Source organism: Sorex araneus, chromosome 1, assembly GCF_027595985.1.
Source record: "Sorex araneus isolate mSorAra2 chromosome 1, mSorAra2.pri, whole genome shotgun sequence".
Taxonomy (NCBI): domain Eukaryota; kingdom Metazoa; phylum Chordata; class Mammalia; order Eulipotyphla; family Soricidae; genus Sorex; species Sorex araneus.
Genome location: NC_073302.1, coordinates 88,285,508 through 88,301,511, shown reverse-complemented (window position 1 = coordinate 88,301,511; position 16,004 = coordinate 88,285,508). Strand labels below are relative to the sequence as shown.

The following is a 16,004-nucleotide window of genomic DNA, read 5'->3' as shown; positions in this document are numbered from 1 at the left end:
CCAGCTCGGGCACTTCAACCCGGCCACTCCCGACAGTGTGGCCAGTTTTCTGCCCTGTGCAGAGTGGGACACTGAGCAGCCACCCACCGCCAGCAGTGTCCTCCAGCTGTGAGGCCCCGAGTGGCCCACTGGGGAATGCTTCCCAGGGGCAGCCCTGGGACTCAGGGCTCTAACACACCCTGGTCAGCTGCTCTGCCACCACGCATCACCTGCCAGAGTGCTCACCTCGCCATGTCCCTGGGGATGCAGATGGACACTTGTACTGTACTATTAGGAACAGAGACCGAGAGACAAGTGCTCAGGCATGCAGACCCCGACAGCGAGCTGTGTCCCACCAGGCGTGGCACAATCTGACAGAAGGTGGATGAGAATGTGGAGCCCACACTGAAATCTCGCTTCCTCTTCAGGGTAGGGAGGGTCCTCCCATGGTGCTGGGGACCCCTGGCTCGGTACTGGTGGTGACTGGGAGGCCATGCAGTGCCCAGGGTCCTGGGCATGCCGGATGTACACAACCAGCCACCACCTTCCTTTCCTGGAGATGGCAGCGGAGAGTGGACGAGACAGAGACTCCCATTTTCATGTCTGAGATGCAAAACCCCTCCCCTTCCTACACTCTCACCCTGACACAGGATCAAGACAATGCTTAAGATAATTCCCAAATACCCACCGCTCTGTTTTGCTCTTCTGCAAGAGAAAGAAAACAAGCTCTGAAGTATCTGCCAAATATAGCCAGCTCACTGAGTGTTAATGTCTGGAGGCGACTGCCTTTATGCTCTGGGCTCCACTTACGGCGAAAATTCCCAACGGTGGGAGAACTGTCTGAGTCCAGGGTTAGGGATGCCCACCCTCATGATCCCGAGTCTGTCCCCTCTGTTCTGTGCCACAGACTATGCTGAATACTCGACAAACATGAAGTCCAAACACTTAAAACTCCCGAGCAGCTGTTGGCAACTGCACAGCTGATTCCCCGACTGCAGTGCCGGGAACTGAACTGGGGCTGTTGGGTGCAAGCAAGGCAAGTACCTTCGCCCCCACACCGCCTCTCCGAGCACCAGCAGGTGCTCCCTGCGTGTATGGCCAGGAGGAAGCCCTGAGCACAGTCTGCTGTCCCTCCTCCCGCCACGCAACAGTCTTTGAATATAAAACAAAACAGAACCAAAACCCAGAATATATGGAGACTGCACTTGTGGGTGATGGTGTCTCAGGAAGCGCTCATTTCTTTTTGTAATGCTGCATACTGGTTAATGGGAATAAATAATTGGTATCATTTGAGACATCTCCTGGGAGTTTTAGAATTCAGCATATGGCCTGGAACACTAAAAATTCTATGTTCACTTCAGTGTTTAAAGTGACAGCTGCCACTCAACAAGATAACGATGAACACATAGTTTCGGTTTTTAAAAGGCCCTTTCCTGAGATAGGGGCTGAGAGGACTGTGCCGACGGATGAACAGACACTATCTAATGGTAAAGAGTCATTTTTAATCCAGTCAGATGTCGGGTGGTTGAAGAGGTGCCCGGTGCCAAGAGGCGCTGGGGAACGGCAGGTGAAATATTCCATTTCCATTTCAGGGCGCCCTCCGCCCCCAAGACAACCTCAAACGAAACCGGAGATTAGAACCTGCCGGACTCACGGACAAGGGCCTTATTATCAGCACCAACAACAGCCTTTTGTCAGCGAGATGCCGCCCCGTGATTCTCACTGCCATCTGTCCCTCTGGAGCAAGGACCCGTCCCTGTGCGAGGGCTGGTCTCCGAAACTCCAGCCCGGGAATCATGTGGCGGGTGCTTTGGGCGGCCCTGAATGCTCACTGCGGTGTCCTCATTGGCCTCGTGGCTGGTCCTGGCCCAGAGCCAGGCCTTGTTGATCTCCCCCTCAGGGGCAGAGACAAGGGGACAGCAGGGCTGCCAGGTCACCTGCAGGAAAGCAAATGAAAGCCGGACATTTCTGTAACTTAGTAGAGTTCATTTCCTTTGGTTTTCTTTTCCTTTCTTTTCTTTTCGGTTTACGGGGCACGGCTGGCTGTGCTCAGAGCTTACCCTGGCCCTGCACTCGGGCCCAACCCTGCAGGGCTGGGGGACTCTCTGGGAGGCAGGGGATCAAACACACCGGAGACAACCCTGTGCTATCTCTCTGCCCTGACTACCTTTTTCTTTTTCAACACATGCAAAGAAATCAGCTGAGTGCAAGGCAATTTGGAGATGGGATCACAGACCAAAAACAAATCTTGAAAGATTTAAAAATAAACTCCCTCGGTTCTGACACCGGGACAGGGAGCCCAGGCAGGGCCTGGGGACAGCGGTGATGGGATGCTGACAGCCGGGTGCTGGGTTCCATGCGGTACAAATCGAAACCCAGGAACATAAGCCCTTTCACCTGTGAAAACCAGTGTGCTCTCACTACATCACAAATATGTCTAAAAGAAAAAGAAAATATTGTTCTCGTTATTTGCAGTGTTTAGTACTTGGGTCTTTTATTGGAATGTGGGCGGGTCTGGCCATCATTCCAGATCACTGGGCAACTCTAGGATGAACTGGAACAGGGCAGGTCAGAACTGGCCGGCTGGTACATCACGCGGGTGCCAGCCCTCCTCGGCACTTGCCGCCTCTTCCCTGTCAGGAGGCTGAGGGCAGTTCATGGGAGGGGGGGTGGCGCAGGGAGTGGATGGACAGACAGGCTCTTGTGTGACTGGCCGCCACGGTCCCCAGAAGTGGTTTCTGACTACCCTTAGGACATGCAGCCTGGCCCCCTGGTTAGGAATGACCACCCTTACACCGTGAATCACAGCCTGGTGACAGTCTGCAAACGAACCACAAACTAACCCTTTACAAAGGAGAATGACAACCAAGCGGCATCATGTGTAACAACACTCAATAGAGTCGAAGGGCCACGGGGATGAAGTGGCTCGGGGGCAGAGTGCCAGCCTTGCGTGGGAGGCCACGTGTTTGAACCCTGGTTCTAGCCCTCGAGGCCAAAGGCCATCAGGGGCCCTGCCCTTGCGATCTCCAGCACCAGCAGTGACCTCTGGGGCACTGAGGACCAGGGGTGGGGAGCTTCTGCCTCCTTGCAAGTACCACCCACAGAGTGTGACCCCCACCCCACCCCACCCCACCCAGCAGCGAAAGCACAGTCATGGAGGCAGGACAGCGAGACAGTTTGTCCTGCATGTGACTCCTCGGCACTGAGCCAGGAGAGAACCCCGAGCACGGCAGGGGTCCAGGAGGACCACAGGCCCCGTGAACACAGGTGGGGACTAAGACTGTCCCTCATTCTTAGGCACAGGGAAAATCCTGTCTAGTCACCAGACTCTCGGTTCAGCGTTTAGTGGACCAGGCTGGCTACATAACTTCCAGAGCTTGGCGAAAAGCAGAAGTGGGGGCTCTTGCCAATACACTGTCCAGGGGGCTGAAGATGATTCAGCTAACAGTGCCTGTGTGGCGGGGGGAGTTCTGAGGGCTGCCTGCCATGGATGCTGCCACCATCCTGGCATTTAGGACTCAGCCAGCCCACGACGAGCACCCCGTGAGCAGGCATGGCCCCAGGGGCAGGCACCGGGGAACACCAGGCCCAGGAAAGGGTGTGGCCTCTGATCACAGCTGCCAAGGGAAGGGGAGGGAAAGCAAGGCAAAACAAGAGCCCGTGGTGGTGGCACTCTTAAAGATGCAAAGCCCCGCTGTGTGGGCGGGCCGGCCACGGCCGAGGTTCCCGTCCTGTGTCCCACCGGGCTGCAGCATGCACCCAGTGCCACACGGGCTGCAGGGGTGCCGCTCCCTTTTGCTGAGTCCCCAGAAAGAGGAGGCTCTGCTCTCTGAATGCCCCCGCCCAGCCCAGAGCTCCTTTGTCAGGAGGCACGGGACAGGCACGGCCCCTCACGCTGCCCAGTGCCACGCAATGCCCACTCACTGCCAGGGCCTGGGCTGCAGAGAAGGCGCACAGGAGCGAGCCACGTGCAATGCAAACACGAAGGCTGGTCATGGCTACAAGCCTGCTCCACTCTGAGACACACTCGAAATGCTACGTAGTGACCCATCATGCACACACACACGCACACGCGCACATGCACGTGTGCACACACAAACATATTTCCGGAAAGGATTCTTTGCTGGCAATGCCCTAGGAGACTCTATTTTCATTTCCTCTCTGCCCTCGGGTGCTCCTGGGAATACTTGGCCTGCAGTGCCCGGGACCCGGCCACGGTCCTGCCTGGGCCAGGCAGGGGCTGCTGACCTCTGCCCTCACTCCTGGGTCACCTAGAACACGGGTCCCTGTTTCCCCTGCAGCCCACGGCCTCGCCATACGGTGGTCGTCCTGCGCCTGGCGGGGCCACCGCTGGCAGAAGGGCTGCGGCCCTCCCCACAGGGCCCAGCCAGGCCTCCCCCGGCTCTGGCCACACCCTGTACCGAGTCTTCCCCCACACGGCTTCTGGCGCCTCAAGCTGCTTCCGACCACGGCTGAAGCCGGCGTACCCGAGCCAGAGATCGTCAGCTTGGACGTGGGGTGGAAACGCGGGTTCCCCGGGGGCTGGTACCGGGAGCATATGCTTCCCGCTGTGGGAAGGCAGAGCGAGCCCCCCCAGTCAGACCCCGGGAAGGCCCCACAAGGCGCCGTCCTGGCCGCCAGAGTCACCGTGTGCCTCCTGGAGTTTGCGACGATTTTGGTCTCTTCAACCACAGCGCCATGACTCATACAAACACGCGATAAGGAGACCATGTGAGCAGACGAGGACGTCGGCATTATGCAGAGCCGTTTCTTAAAAGCCACACGACATCTTTTCTGTGTTTTTTTTAAACTGTCTTTAAACTTTTTTTTTTTAGCTGTCTTTTCTTCTATTATTGTAGAAGGACTTAAAAAAAAAACAAAACCACACACGCTTCCTTATGGGGCCCCGGTATGTGGCTCATTGGTGAAGCCGCCATCTGACAGGCTCAGTGGGGTCTGGCTTGGCCGAGTTGCTAAGTACCACGCCTGTGTGGCTGTGAGGCACAGCTGCCCCCAGGGGAGTTCTCAGGCTGAAGGACTCTGGGGCTCGGGGACAGCCCCTCCTCCCTCACCCACAACAAGCGGGATGTGCCAGCGGATGCCCTGTGCTCCCAGGAAGTTGACTGGGTGCCCAGCCCTAGCACCCGTGGGATACTCAGAGATGAAGCACACCTTCGCAGTGTGCAATGAAGCTGAGAAACAGCAGTACTTCGCTCCCCCTCCCCCCGCCGACCAACGCCCTCTCTCTGGAGACGCTGGGCACTGCATCCTCCAAGGAAGCCTGGAGTGCTAGCAAACAAACGATTTCTTAGGCAGTAACAGACCCACAGATCTGCAACTTCACAGAACACAGATTCCTCCACTATCCAAGAAAACGCAAGAGAATCTACCAGAACTTCAGAAGGGCCCAGAGGATGAAATGTGGCCACCCAGACGGCCTTGAGATTCCTCTGGCGGGGAGCCCACGGAACGTGCATCGGACTAGCTTAACCCAGATCATATTCATCCTGCAGAAACTCAAGAACTGACTCTCCAAAGAGTCCCAAGGAAAGTGCTGCCCCCTCAGAAAAGCCAAGGTGGGAATCAGGCGTGGCTCTAGAAGCCACCCAGCTGGAGAGGCGCAGGCAGGGAGGGAAGGTGCCGGGAGGAAAGCGACCGCCCACGACCTCTGCACCCCACAACACTATCCTTCAGGACGAAGGGAAAAGTAAAGGCTTTCTCAGGCAAACAAAAGCTGAACAAACTGTTTCAGGGGCAAACACAGTAATGCTCAGGGGTTACTCCTGGCTCTGCATTCCTGGTGCCAGGGATTGAACCTGGCAAGTGCCCTACCTGCTGTACTATCTTGCCAGCTCCTGAACAATTTTTTTTGTCAGCAGAAATGTGGCTCTCAAGAGATATTCAAAGAATTTCTTGAACACGCTGGTGTCAAAGCTGCAATTTACGCTTCTTGTCATCCTGTGGCTTTATTAAATAAAGCCCACTTTCTTTCAATAAATACACCTTTCTAAAACTATCAATGAGGAAATAAATTTTCATCTAGACAGCCATTACTTTTCTATTTACTGGGTCAACTTAATTAACTTCTGTATGCATTTGGAGGGACAGACTGTATGAGGCAGCATCTAAGTGTCAGTTGTGATGGTACGTGAAGCTGGCAACGTGTTAAGAAGGATATCACACGTGAAGTGCAGATCTATACGAGTGATATTAAAAAAAGGAGTGTGTGAAGTTAAAATTGATTTTAATTGCTCAATAGATTAGTTTAAAATTTGTAGCACTAAGAGATCTGACCAGGTGCACTATGTATATATGAGCCTAAGAACTCTTTTTTTTGTTGTTTTATGGGTTTGTTTTTGGGCCACACCTGGTGGTGCTCAAGACTTACTCCTGGCTCTGTGTTCAGGGATCACTCTTGGGGGGCTCAGGGACCGAATGGGGTGCTGGGGATCGAACCCAGGTCAGCCACATGCAAGGCAAGAGTCCTGCCCACTGTACTGCTGCTCCAACCCACAGGCACTCTTATGTCTACGTGGAACCAGCAACAGCAATGACACAAGAGGTAAAAAGGAGAAATCAGAATTATTTTATTATAAAGGCAGTCACACAGCTGAAAGCAGTACAGTATCATTTAAAAGTTTCTTATGTTAGATGTGTCATCTCCCACTAGCTAGGCGGTCACACCCAGGGACTGTTCCCGGCTCCGTGTAATCCTGTCAACGGCCAGCATCCAAAGACTTAAAAGCCAGCTCCCGGAAGTACACGGCTGAGATATCTCATAGCCTACTTCTCCCTCTGGGAGAACCTGGCAAACTACTGGGAGTTTCCTGCCCACATGGGAGAGCCAGGCAAGGTCCCCATGGTGTATTCATATGCCAAAACCAGTAACAACTGGGTCTCATTCCTCTGACCCTGAAAGAGCCTCCAGTATGGCATCATTGGAGGGACTAGTAGAGAGAGGCTTCTAAAATCTCAGGGCTTGGACGAATGGAGACGTTACTGAGACTGCTAGAAAAATTCGATGATCAATGGAATGATGATGGTGATAATGATGATGATGAGTTAGATGTCAATATATAGTAAATTCTATTTGCAACTAGTAAATTATTTCTTTTTTTGGTTTTGTTTTGTGCCATATCTAGTGGCTCTCAGAGCTTACTCCTGGTTCTCTATTCAGGGGATCATTTTCAGTGAGTTCATGGGACTATATGTGGTACCCAGGATCAAACAGGGTTTGTTGTAAGCAAGGCAAGAACTTGATCTGCTGTACTGTCCCTCTAGCCCCAAATACATTTTTTAAAAGTATAACTGATAAGGTAAGCAAGTGAAATCCCAAAGTATATACAATTAAAATCAGAAGAGGCAGAAATAGAGGAAGACACAAATAGATACAAGGAACAAGAGCAATAGGCAGAAAGCAATACAATCAGGGCAGGTAATAATCCAACTACATCAGTAATCATTTTAAGTGTTACCAGTTTAAACATACCAATGAAAGAAAGACACTGTAAAAATGGACCAAAACCCAAGATCAGTGACACACTTTCTATAAAGATTCACCTTACTTGTACAACAAACAAATGGATGGAGTAAGAAGTCAATGTGATGCCAGGGGCTGGAGCGATAGCACAGCGGGTAGGGCATTTGCCTTGAATATGGCCAACCCGGGTTTGATTCCCAGCATCCCATATGGTCCCGAGCACCGCCAGGAGGAATTCCTGAGTGCAGAGCCAGGAGTAATCCCTGAGCAGTGTCGGGTGTGACTCCAAAAAGCAAAAATAAACAAATAAGTAAGTAAGTAAGTAAATAAATAAATAAATAAATAAATGCCACATTAACACTAGCTGAAACCAAGCTGTGGTAGTCACATCCATCCTGGCAGATCAAGGGAAGTTAACAGGAGCAAGAATCTGGCACTAAGATAAAGGCACTGAGTCTCTAGGAGACATAATCAGCTTTGCTGTCTAAGCACCTACAAATGAGCATCGCATGTGAGGCAAAAACTGCAAGGAAAAACAGGCGAATCCACTGTTCAAATGAGCTGAACAAACCTCCGGAGAGACGGCCAGGTCCAACCATCCTTAAGAACATAACTGACCCGAAAGGACCAGCCACAGCGGAAATCATTAATGTCAAGGACTCCATCCACGACCACAGCTGACTGGGTTCACGAAACAGCCACCCAGACAGAGCACCTTCTGGGTGAGAAAAGTATAGCCTGGCCACTTTACAGGACAGGAAGGACAGACATGCTAGTTTCAGGCCACAGCGGAATTAAACCAGAAATGAAGAACGAAAAAATAGGTAGGGGAAAAAATAATGCCCCAAATATGTGGACGTGAGAAAACTTATTTCTAGATAACACAGTGGTGAAGGAAAAATTTCAAGAGCAACTTAAAATTATTTCGACCAACATGCAAATGAAAACATAACTTACTAAACTTCCTGGGGGCCCAGGGAAGGCAGTATCCAGAGCATCCATGAACAGAAATTAAGAGAAAAGGAAAATTGGACAGGTCAGGAACTCAGATCTGCACCAAGAAAGCTAAGCAGAGATTCTGCAGGTTAGTGGTACTGTAGCGTAAGCTGAGCGAGGCAAACTCAGCAGAGGAGGATGCTAATCGGGGCGTCTGCGTGAGGCAGGTGGGGATCTATGCGCCTTCTGCTTCACTCTGCTGCGAATCTGAAACTGCCCTAAAAAAACAGTCTATTTATAAATAACAAACAATGATGTGTGTACAATTCTATATATACATGTGCGAAAATCCACCGAAGGGTACACTGAGACGATGAATTTGATGGTAAAAGATTGTATTTCAGAAGTACCGAAATTCAGTCTTTCCTACTTCCTGTGTGGGGGGCTGGGGGACCTCAGCCAACATGCTTGGTCTCTGGGGCACTTCTGACTTAGGATCTATGGCCCCAAATACCAATTCATAGGGAATACAGAAATATTTCAAACTATGATGCACGTAGTGATGACGTCTCAAACAGAAAGAATTCAAAGAGTGTACAAGCCTACAACCAAACTGGGATATTTAAAAATAACTCCTCAGTGAATGGGGAAAAAAACTCCCCAAAACCCACAACTGTTTTTCAAATTGCTTTATTTTCTTCCTCTCTCAAAAGTGAATTTCCCCTCTTCATGGATTCATTTCTATATATGCTATAAACCAATTATGCTATGTAAACTTTTAATGGATGTGATTAGTAAACTGATAAATATACTAGACATAAATTTTGTTATATCTAAGACATATGTCTAAAAATAAAAGCATCTTATTCTCCCCAATGTTTTCATGTTGTAAATGGGCAATTACTATGTAAATTTTTTCTTTTTTCTTTTCACCTTTTGGGCCATAGTCTGGTGTTGTTCAAGATTTATACTCTTGGCTCTGTGCTCAGGGATTGGTCCCAGTGGGGCGAGATGACCACACCTGAGTGAGCTGAGATCAATGTAAAAGCCCTACCCACTGCACTATCTTTCAGGCTCATAAGTGATTTTAATACCAAATGAAAAAGACACAGTTTTGGTTATTACTGTATCACTGTCATCCCGTTATTCATCGATTTGCTCGAGCGGGCACCAGTAACGTCTCCATTGTGAGACTTGTTATTACTGTTTTTGGCATATCGAATACACCATGGGGAGTTTACCAGGCTCCAGCTTACCATGTGGGAGGGCCGAGATACTACATGTGAAAATTACTATCCAGGACCAGAGAGGTAGTACAGGGTTTCTGGCACTTGCTTGCACGTGGCCAACCCTGGTTATATCCCTAGCACTGACACGGTCCTCAGATCACAGGCAAGAATGATCCCTGAGCACAGAGCAAGGAGTATGCACCGGGTATATGCCAGGTGTGCTGCAAAAAGCAAACAAAAATTTCCTCAGTATCCAAATTCAATCTCATTTATGTTTATAATATTAAATTGCTGGTGTTACTATGAGAGTACTTTGTTTAAAACTTCTGTTTTGAGTGAAGAATCCTAGCCGGCGGGCACCACACAACAGAGAATGCTCCGGACCCCAGACCGAGCCAATAACACCGGGGTGCCCCAGATGGAGAAGGTGCAGAGTCCCTGTTTTCTCCAGATGGAATCCCGGTGACACTGAGCTTCTATTAAGATGGCTCTAGTATATGGGGACCCAGATTATTTCTCCAAACCGAATGGGGGCACTGGAACGGGGAAGTTCTATCCTGGCCTCCAGCCTGCTCCTGACCCCGGAAGTCACGCCCTCAACCCGCCATCCCGGCGACACTGAGCTTCTACAAACATGGTTCCAGTATGTGGGGACCAGGACTATTTCTCTAATCCGCATAAGCAGCCACGTGACCTTTCTTGATATACAAAGTGAGCCATGGAAAATAGATGATCTAGGGGGCTGGAGCAATAGCACAGTGGGTAGGGCGTTTGCCTTGCACGTGGTCGACCCGGGTCTGATTCCCAGCATCCCATATGGTCCCCTGAGCACCACCATGGGTGATTCCTGAGTGCAGAGCCAGAAGTAACCCCTGTGCATTGCCAGGTGTGACCCAAAAAGAAAAAAAAAAAAGCAAAAAAAAAAAGAAAAAGATGATCTAGCATCTGCCCCCAGAAGACAGGCTTGAATGGTGGTGTTGAATATCTAAGCAAACATAATGCCAAAAACTATAGAGAGAGCCCCAGAGGCACAAAAACCAAGTTCAGAAACCAGCGGCAGAAATCACTCTGGACTTAATTACAAAATACCAGGAATCCAAAATCATATATTCTTCATTACCAGCAATAGAAAACAAATTATCAAATGATGCCTTTATGGCAGATCTGATTGTTGGGGGAAAATTCCAAGTAATAATAGTGGGTTTTCTGTCCAAACATTGAATGTAATCAAAGTAAAGAGAGAGTCAAGTGAAAATCATCAGTCACACAGGCAGGATGGGGGATAGGAGGGGGGCATACTGGGGTTTTTGGTGGTGAAACATGTGCACTGGTGAAGGGATGGGTGTTTGATCATTGTATGACTGAGACTTAAATCTGAAAGCTTTGTAACTTTTCTCACAGTGATTCAATAAAAAAATTTAAAAAGAAAAGAAAAAAAATGTCTGTTTCCAAAATGCAAATGTTATGCACAGTTGGGGGGAGGGTACCCAAGGGGCAGTGCAATGAATGGGTAAATCTCAGAAGATTAATATATCAAGCAGCATTAAAAGTATAATTTAAAGTAATGAAAAATCAAGTTCAAAGTGGCAGAGGTTCTTGGCTAAACAGGTAACTCATAGAGGATTTATATTAAGAATATACTAAAGATCATGTTAAGTGAAATGAGTCAGAAAGAGAGGGACAGACATAGAAAGACTGCACTCATTTGTGGAATATAAAGTAACAGAATGGGAGACTAACACCTAAGAATAGTAGAGATAAGTACCAGGGGGATTACTCCACAGCTTAGAAGCCAGCCTTGCATGCTGGGGGAAAAGGCAGCTCAGATAGAGAAGGGACCACCAAGTAAAGGGTGCTAGGAGGGCCCGCTCGGGATGGGAGATGCAGGCTGAAAGTAGACTATAGACCAAACATGATGGCCACTCAATACCTCTACTGCAAACCACAACACCCAAAAGGAGAGAGAGAGCAAAAGGGAATGCCCTGCCACAGAGGCAGGGTGGGCGAGGGGGGATGGGGTGGGGGTGGTGGGAGGGATGCTGGGACCATTGGTGGTGGAAGATGGGCACTGGTGGAGAGATGGGCATGCGATCACTGTATGACTGAAATGCAAGCACGAAAGTTTGTAAGTCTTTGACTAGTAACAAATAAATAAATAAATAAAAGACTATAAAGAATATACTAAAGTGTTTCTTTTTTAGTCTAAAAAATTTTTATTTGCTGCTTTGGCTGCCTAAGCAGTGCTCCGGAGGTCAAGCCCTGCACTGGTTCAAAGTGAGAGCCGGAGGCTGTGGGGCTGCTCGGTGCTCCCCACTGCCGCCCCCACAGTGCTCAGGGCTCCCCAGGGTTGAAGACCCGCAATGCTCCGGGACAATGAGGTGCTGGGACAAACCAGGCTCAGCCACATGCAGTGGTTTCATTAAAGAAACCTGCTTGAGGAGAACGATGCAAAGGAAATGTCACTGTTTAGAACTATCAGCTCGGTGACAGGTCACACTGAAAGGCGTCGCCCAGGGCCTGGGTGCTGCTGTAGTCTGAGCTGAACCAGCACTCAAAGGGAGACACGCGTTATTTCCGTCCCCCCCACCCCCGACGACAGGCAGATACTTTTAAAGAGTCCTCTCTCCTCGCTCCAATTCTGCCTCTTATTTCTGGAAGATACTATGGGGAGATCAAAAACTAGCCAACAGGCTGTGGGGCCATGGGTGGGCTCCAACTTGCTTGCTGGCCACCTCAGGGCTATGATGCAGGCAAGAAAGCCTGATTTACCTCAAAGGGAGGATAGCTAAGGAGAAGCAAATGAGCAACGAATCAATAAGCTCATTCTGAACAGGCATAAAGTACTAAAATGGTGCAGATGTTTAGTCTCATGGACTATTCTGTTTCCATTAACTGAGCAACTCCAAAAATCAGCTTTGAAAAACCACAATAATGGGATCCAAGGCTGGAAAATCCATGCTGGTTCAAAGGAGGGCTTGGGTCCAAAGAGTGATTTTTTAAAACTGTTTTTTTAAAAAAAAAAAGATTCAAGAAAGGAACGAAGGAGGAAAGGGCCTAAGTTGTTTTTATTTTTTGTGACTGGATAAGAGCTTTAGTCTTTTTCCTCTTCCTCCTCTTGTCTTTGGGCTCGCCTGAGAGTGATGAGGGGTTTCCCCCAGTCTGGGGCTTTCCGATCACTCCGGTGGTGCCGGGGGTGGACCCTCCCGTGTGCAACCTGAGCAGCAACCCTCTCAGCTCCATCCTCGGTGCGGGAGCTTAGTCTGTTCGAGAAAGCATCTCTGTATGAGTCTTCAGTCACGAGGTGGAAAATGAATAAAAATGAACAACGATAAAGAGAAAAAGGTGAGGGTTTGGTTTGGACACACGCTGACACACTGAAATATGTGATGGGGTGCATTATGGTGTGCTTGGAGGGATCACAGCCACACACCTCTGTGCTGGTGTGTTATCACGGAAGCCCACGGGCCCAGACGGCCCTCGGCGAGCTCTCCGCACACTCGGAGAAGGCATTTCATTCTTCTGCAGCTAAAGCACTGACGCCCCAGATCCTAGGAACAGTGAAGTCAAGATGGAGTGGCATACGAATAAGAAATGTTAGAAATACTGAAGGCGAAGGAATGGTCTGGAACATCCCCCCAAGCTGCTTTTGCTCGTCATCTCTAATGCACTTTCCCCAGGACCCCAGGCAAAGGGGACGCTGATGGCACCCACCCCGAGGTTTCTCCAAAAAATATATACCCCAGGGAAGTAATAACAAAGTCCACTTTGGATTCAAGTTTGGACAAAAACTTCTAATCAAGAACAAAACACTTCTGGGGTTTATTTGAGTGTTGTCTCACCAAAAATAGAAACTGGGGAAAGTGGAATATTAGAACTCAGAATTTCAATTTATACATATGTATATTTTCATACACACATATATATACACACAATGAAGAAAAAAACAGAATAAAGGTGACTATACTTCCAACACCGAAGGGAAAGGCATATGCAGGTAGGGGAGGGGAGAGGAGAGAGGAAGGGGAGGGTGGACCAGAGGGCAGAGGGGACGGAATCTAAAGGGAAGGGAAAGGGAGGCAGAGGAGGGAGCAGAGGAGAAGGGGAAATGAGGGCAGGGGAAGGGAGTAACAGAAAGAGGAGGGGATGGGAAGGGGAGGGGTGAGGAAGGGGCCAGATGATTGAATGCAAATATCCATATTGGAAGAAAAACATTTTATAGAAAGCCAGAATTATTAGGTATCTAAAAAATGTACAGTATTCTAAGTATGCCAAATCTTTCCAGAGGCCAGCTCTTATCTTACGTTTGCTTTTAATTTTGGGTTTGTTGTTGCTGTTGTTGTTGTTTTTGAGCCATACCCAGCAGTGCTCAGGGCTTGTTCCTGGCTCTGTGCTCAGGGATCACTCCTGGTGGCCTCAGGGGCCATATGTGGCACTTGGGATTGACCAAGCTGGCTGTGTGCCAGGCCAGTGCCCTCCCTGCTGTACCATGGCTCCAGCTGACTCGCTCTCACTCCAGTCAGCGACTTCCAAGCCTCTCTGCTCTCCACCCTGTAAGAAGGCTGGCTAGCAGTTTCTGGCCAAGGTCCTTCTGCCATCCCTGCCTCCTTACAGCTGTGTCCAGCATCTCCTCCGCTGCTGGGATGTATGCACACCACAATTCAGTTCAAAGTCAGTTTCCTGTGGCCTGTGAACCCCCACTGATGAACCAAGACTGATGCATCAGTGAGACTTTTGCAGCCTCAACATCTGCTCCAACCTTCTGGGTCTTCACTGATGGAGAAATTCCAGGCCCAGGCCAGGTTCCCGCGCAGGTGTGCCCTGGAAACTTTCTCAACCCCTCACTCTTAGCAGAGATAAAATGCAAATGACCCACAGAACTCTGTGAGGACAGAAAGGCCTCCCCCCCACCCCTCACCCTGAGATCTTCACAACAAACTGAATCACACAGCAAGTGTCGAATCACTCACATTTGCCAATGCACATTTCAGGGACCCACTAAGTAACCGAACCAAAAAAAAAAAAAAAAAAAAGGAGGAGGACTGAAGCCCCCCAGTGCTCCTGACTCAATCCTGCACCATCATGGACATGAAAGCATCCGAGGACTCATTCAGGAAGCTCCACAGTATCTGCATTTCCAGAACCTCTATGGCTCTCAGAGTCGCAAATACGGTTTAGAACAGAGAACCCCAATACTTTCTGTAAAGGTAGTGTGGGAGATTAAAAAAATATAACTCACCAACATCTAAAAAGTATGAAGTCAGTTTCCCCCAGACCCCCCATTCAACTTGTTTTCATTTATTTGTATGTGGTACCAAAATGATTTGTGCAGAGAACACAGACCTCATTGTCAGACTCGACGAGTACTTGGTCGTATTCACTGAGGGCGACTAGGAACATGATGGAGGTGACATTCTCAAAGCAGTGGATCCATTTCCTCCTCTCAGACCGCTGGCCCCCCACGTCGACCATTCTGCAAGGTGAATGATACTCATATTAATGCACAAATAGAAGAAAATCAGAATATGATTTTACTTTAAGAAACTAAACTGTCTGAAGAGAAAATGCAGTGAGTTCTTAAGGAACATCTCCTTTTCTTTTTAACAACCGGAGCCAAGAAATTCTGGGTGGTAAAAAAAAAAGTTTCTAAATGTATATGAAAAGTATAATCTTGCTTAAAAGAAAGCAAGCCCTGTGCCAAGCCACGCAAACTAGTGTTTTATTTAATTGAATTTTATTTTATTTTTTTTTAATCAAGCACCGTAGAGTCAGAAATAGTTTTCTGTAAGACTTAACAGGAAATACTGACTTTTCCTTTTTTCATCCTGCAAAACAGAAATGAAGAGACTCAGGATTTGTTTTCAAGGATGCTGGAAAAGGCTGCCTATACATTTAGTTATTTTGTTTTCGTGGGGGTCACATCTAGTGGTGCTCAGAGCTTGTGTCTGGAGATCATCTGGGGTGCAGGGATGGAACCCAGGCAGGCAGCCTGCAATGCCCGCATGTGCCTGCTGCACAGTCTCTCTGGTCTGCCTACACATTAACCACCAGTGAAAGATACACTTTCAACGGAGGTGTGACACTTATGGAAAACATAAGCACAACTCTGCTACATCAGCAGCGTAACTGTTTGGGGGCCATTTTCCCCTTGCAATGAGTGTGATACCTTGAGACAGGTGTGTCCATATTGAGCAACATTGTTCAGCTGCATCAATTCAAACCACAACCCCACCTTGCTAACATGCCATGTGTTGCAATCAAAACATCACAACGGCACAAAGACCAACACTGGACACACTTCAGGTACTGATTTTTAACACCCAGCTCAATCCTGAGTTCAGGAACTAATACTGCCATCAATTCATCTGACGGGTAATATATAT

General features: G+C 48.9%; 1 protein-coding gene across 1 annotated transcript in view; it reads right to left on the bottom strand.

Moving 5' to 3' along the window:
* Positions 1 to 16,004, bottom strand: part of LOC101557809 (guanine nucleotide-binding protein G(q) subunit alpha) — a 255,180-nt gene that overhangs the window by 34,437 nt on the left and 204,739 nt on the right. Inside the window, exon 5 of the mRNA XM_055124190.1 lies at positions 14,965 to 15,094. Coding sequence (XP_054980165.1) covers positions 14,965 to 15,094 — 130 coding nt within the window. The remainder of the gene's footprint in view (positions 1 to 14,964; positions 15,095 to 16,004) is intronic.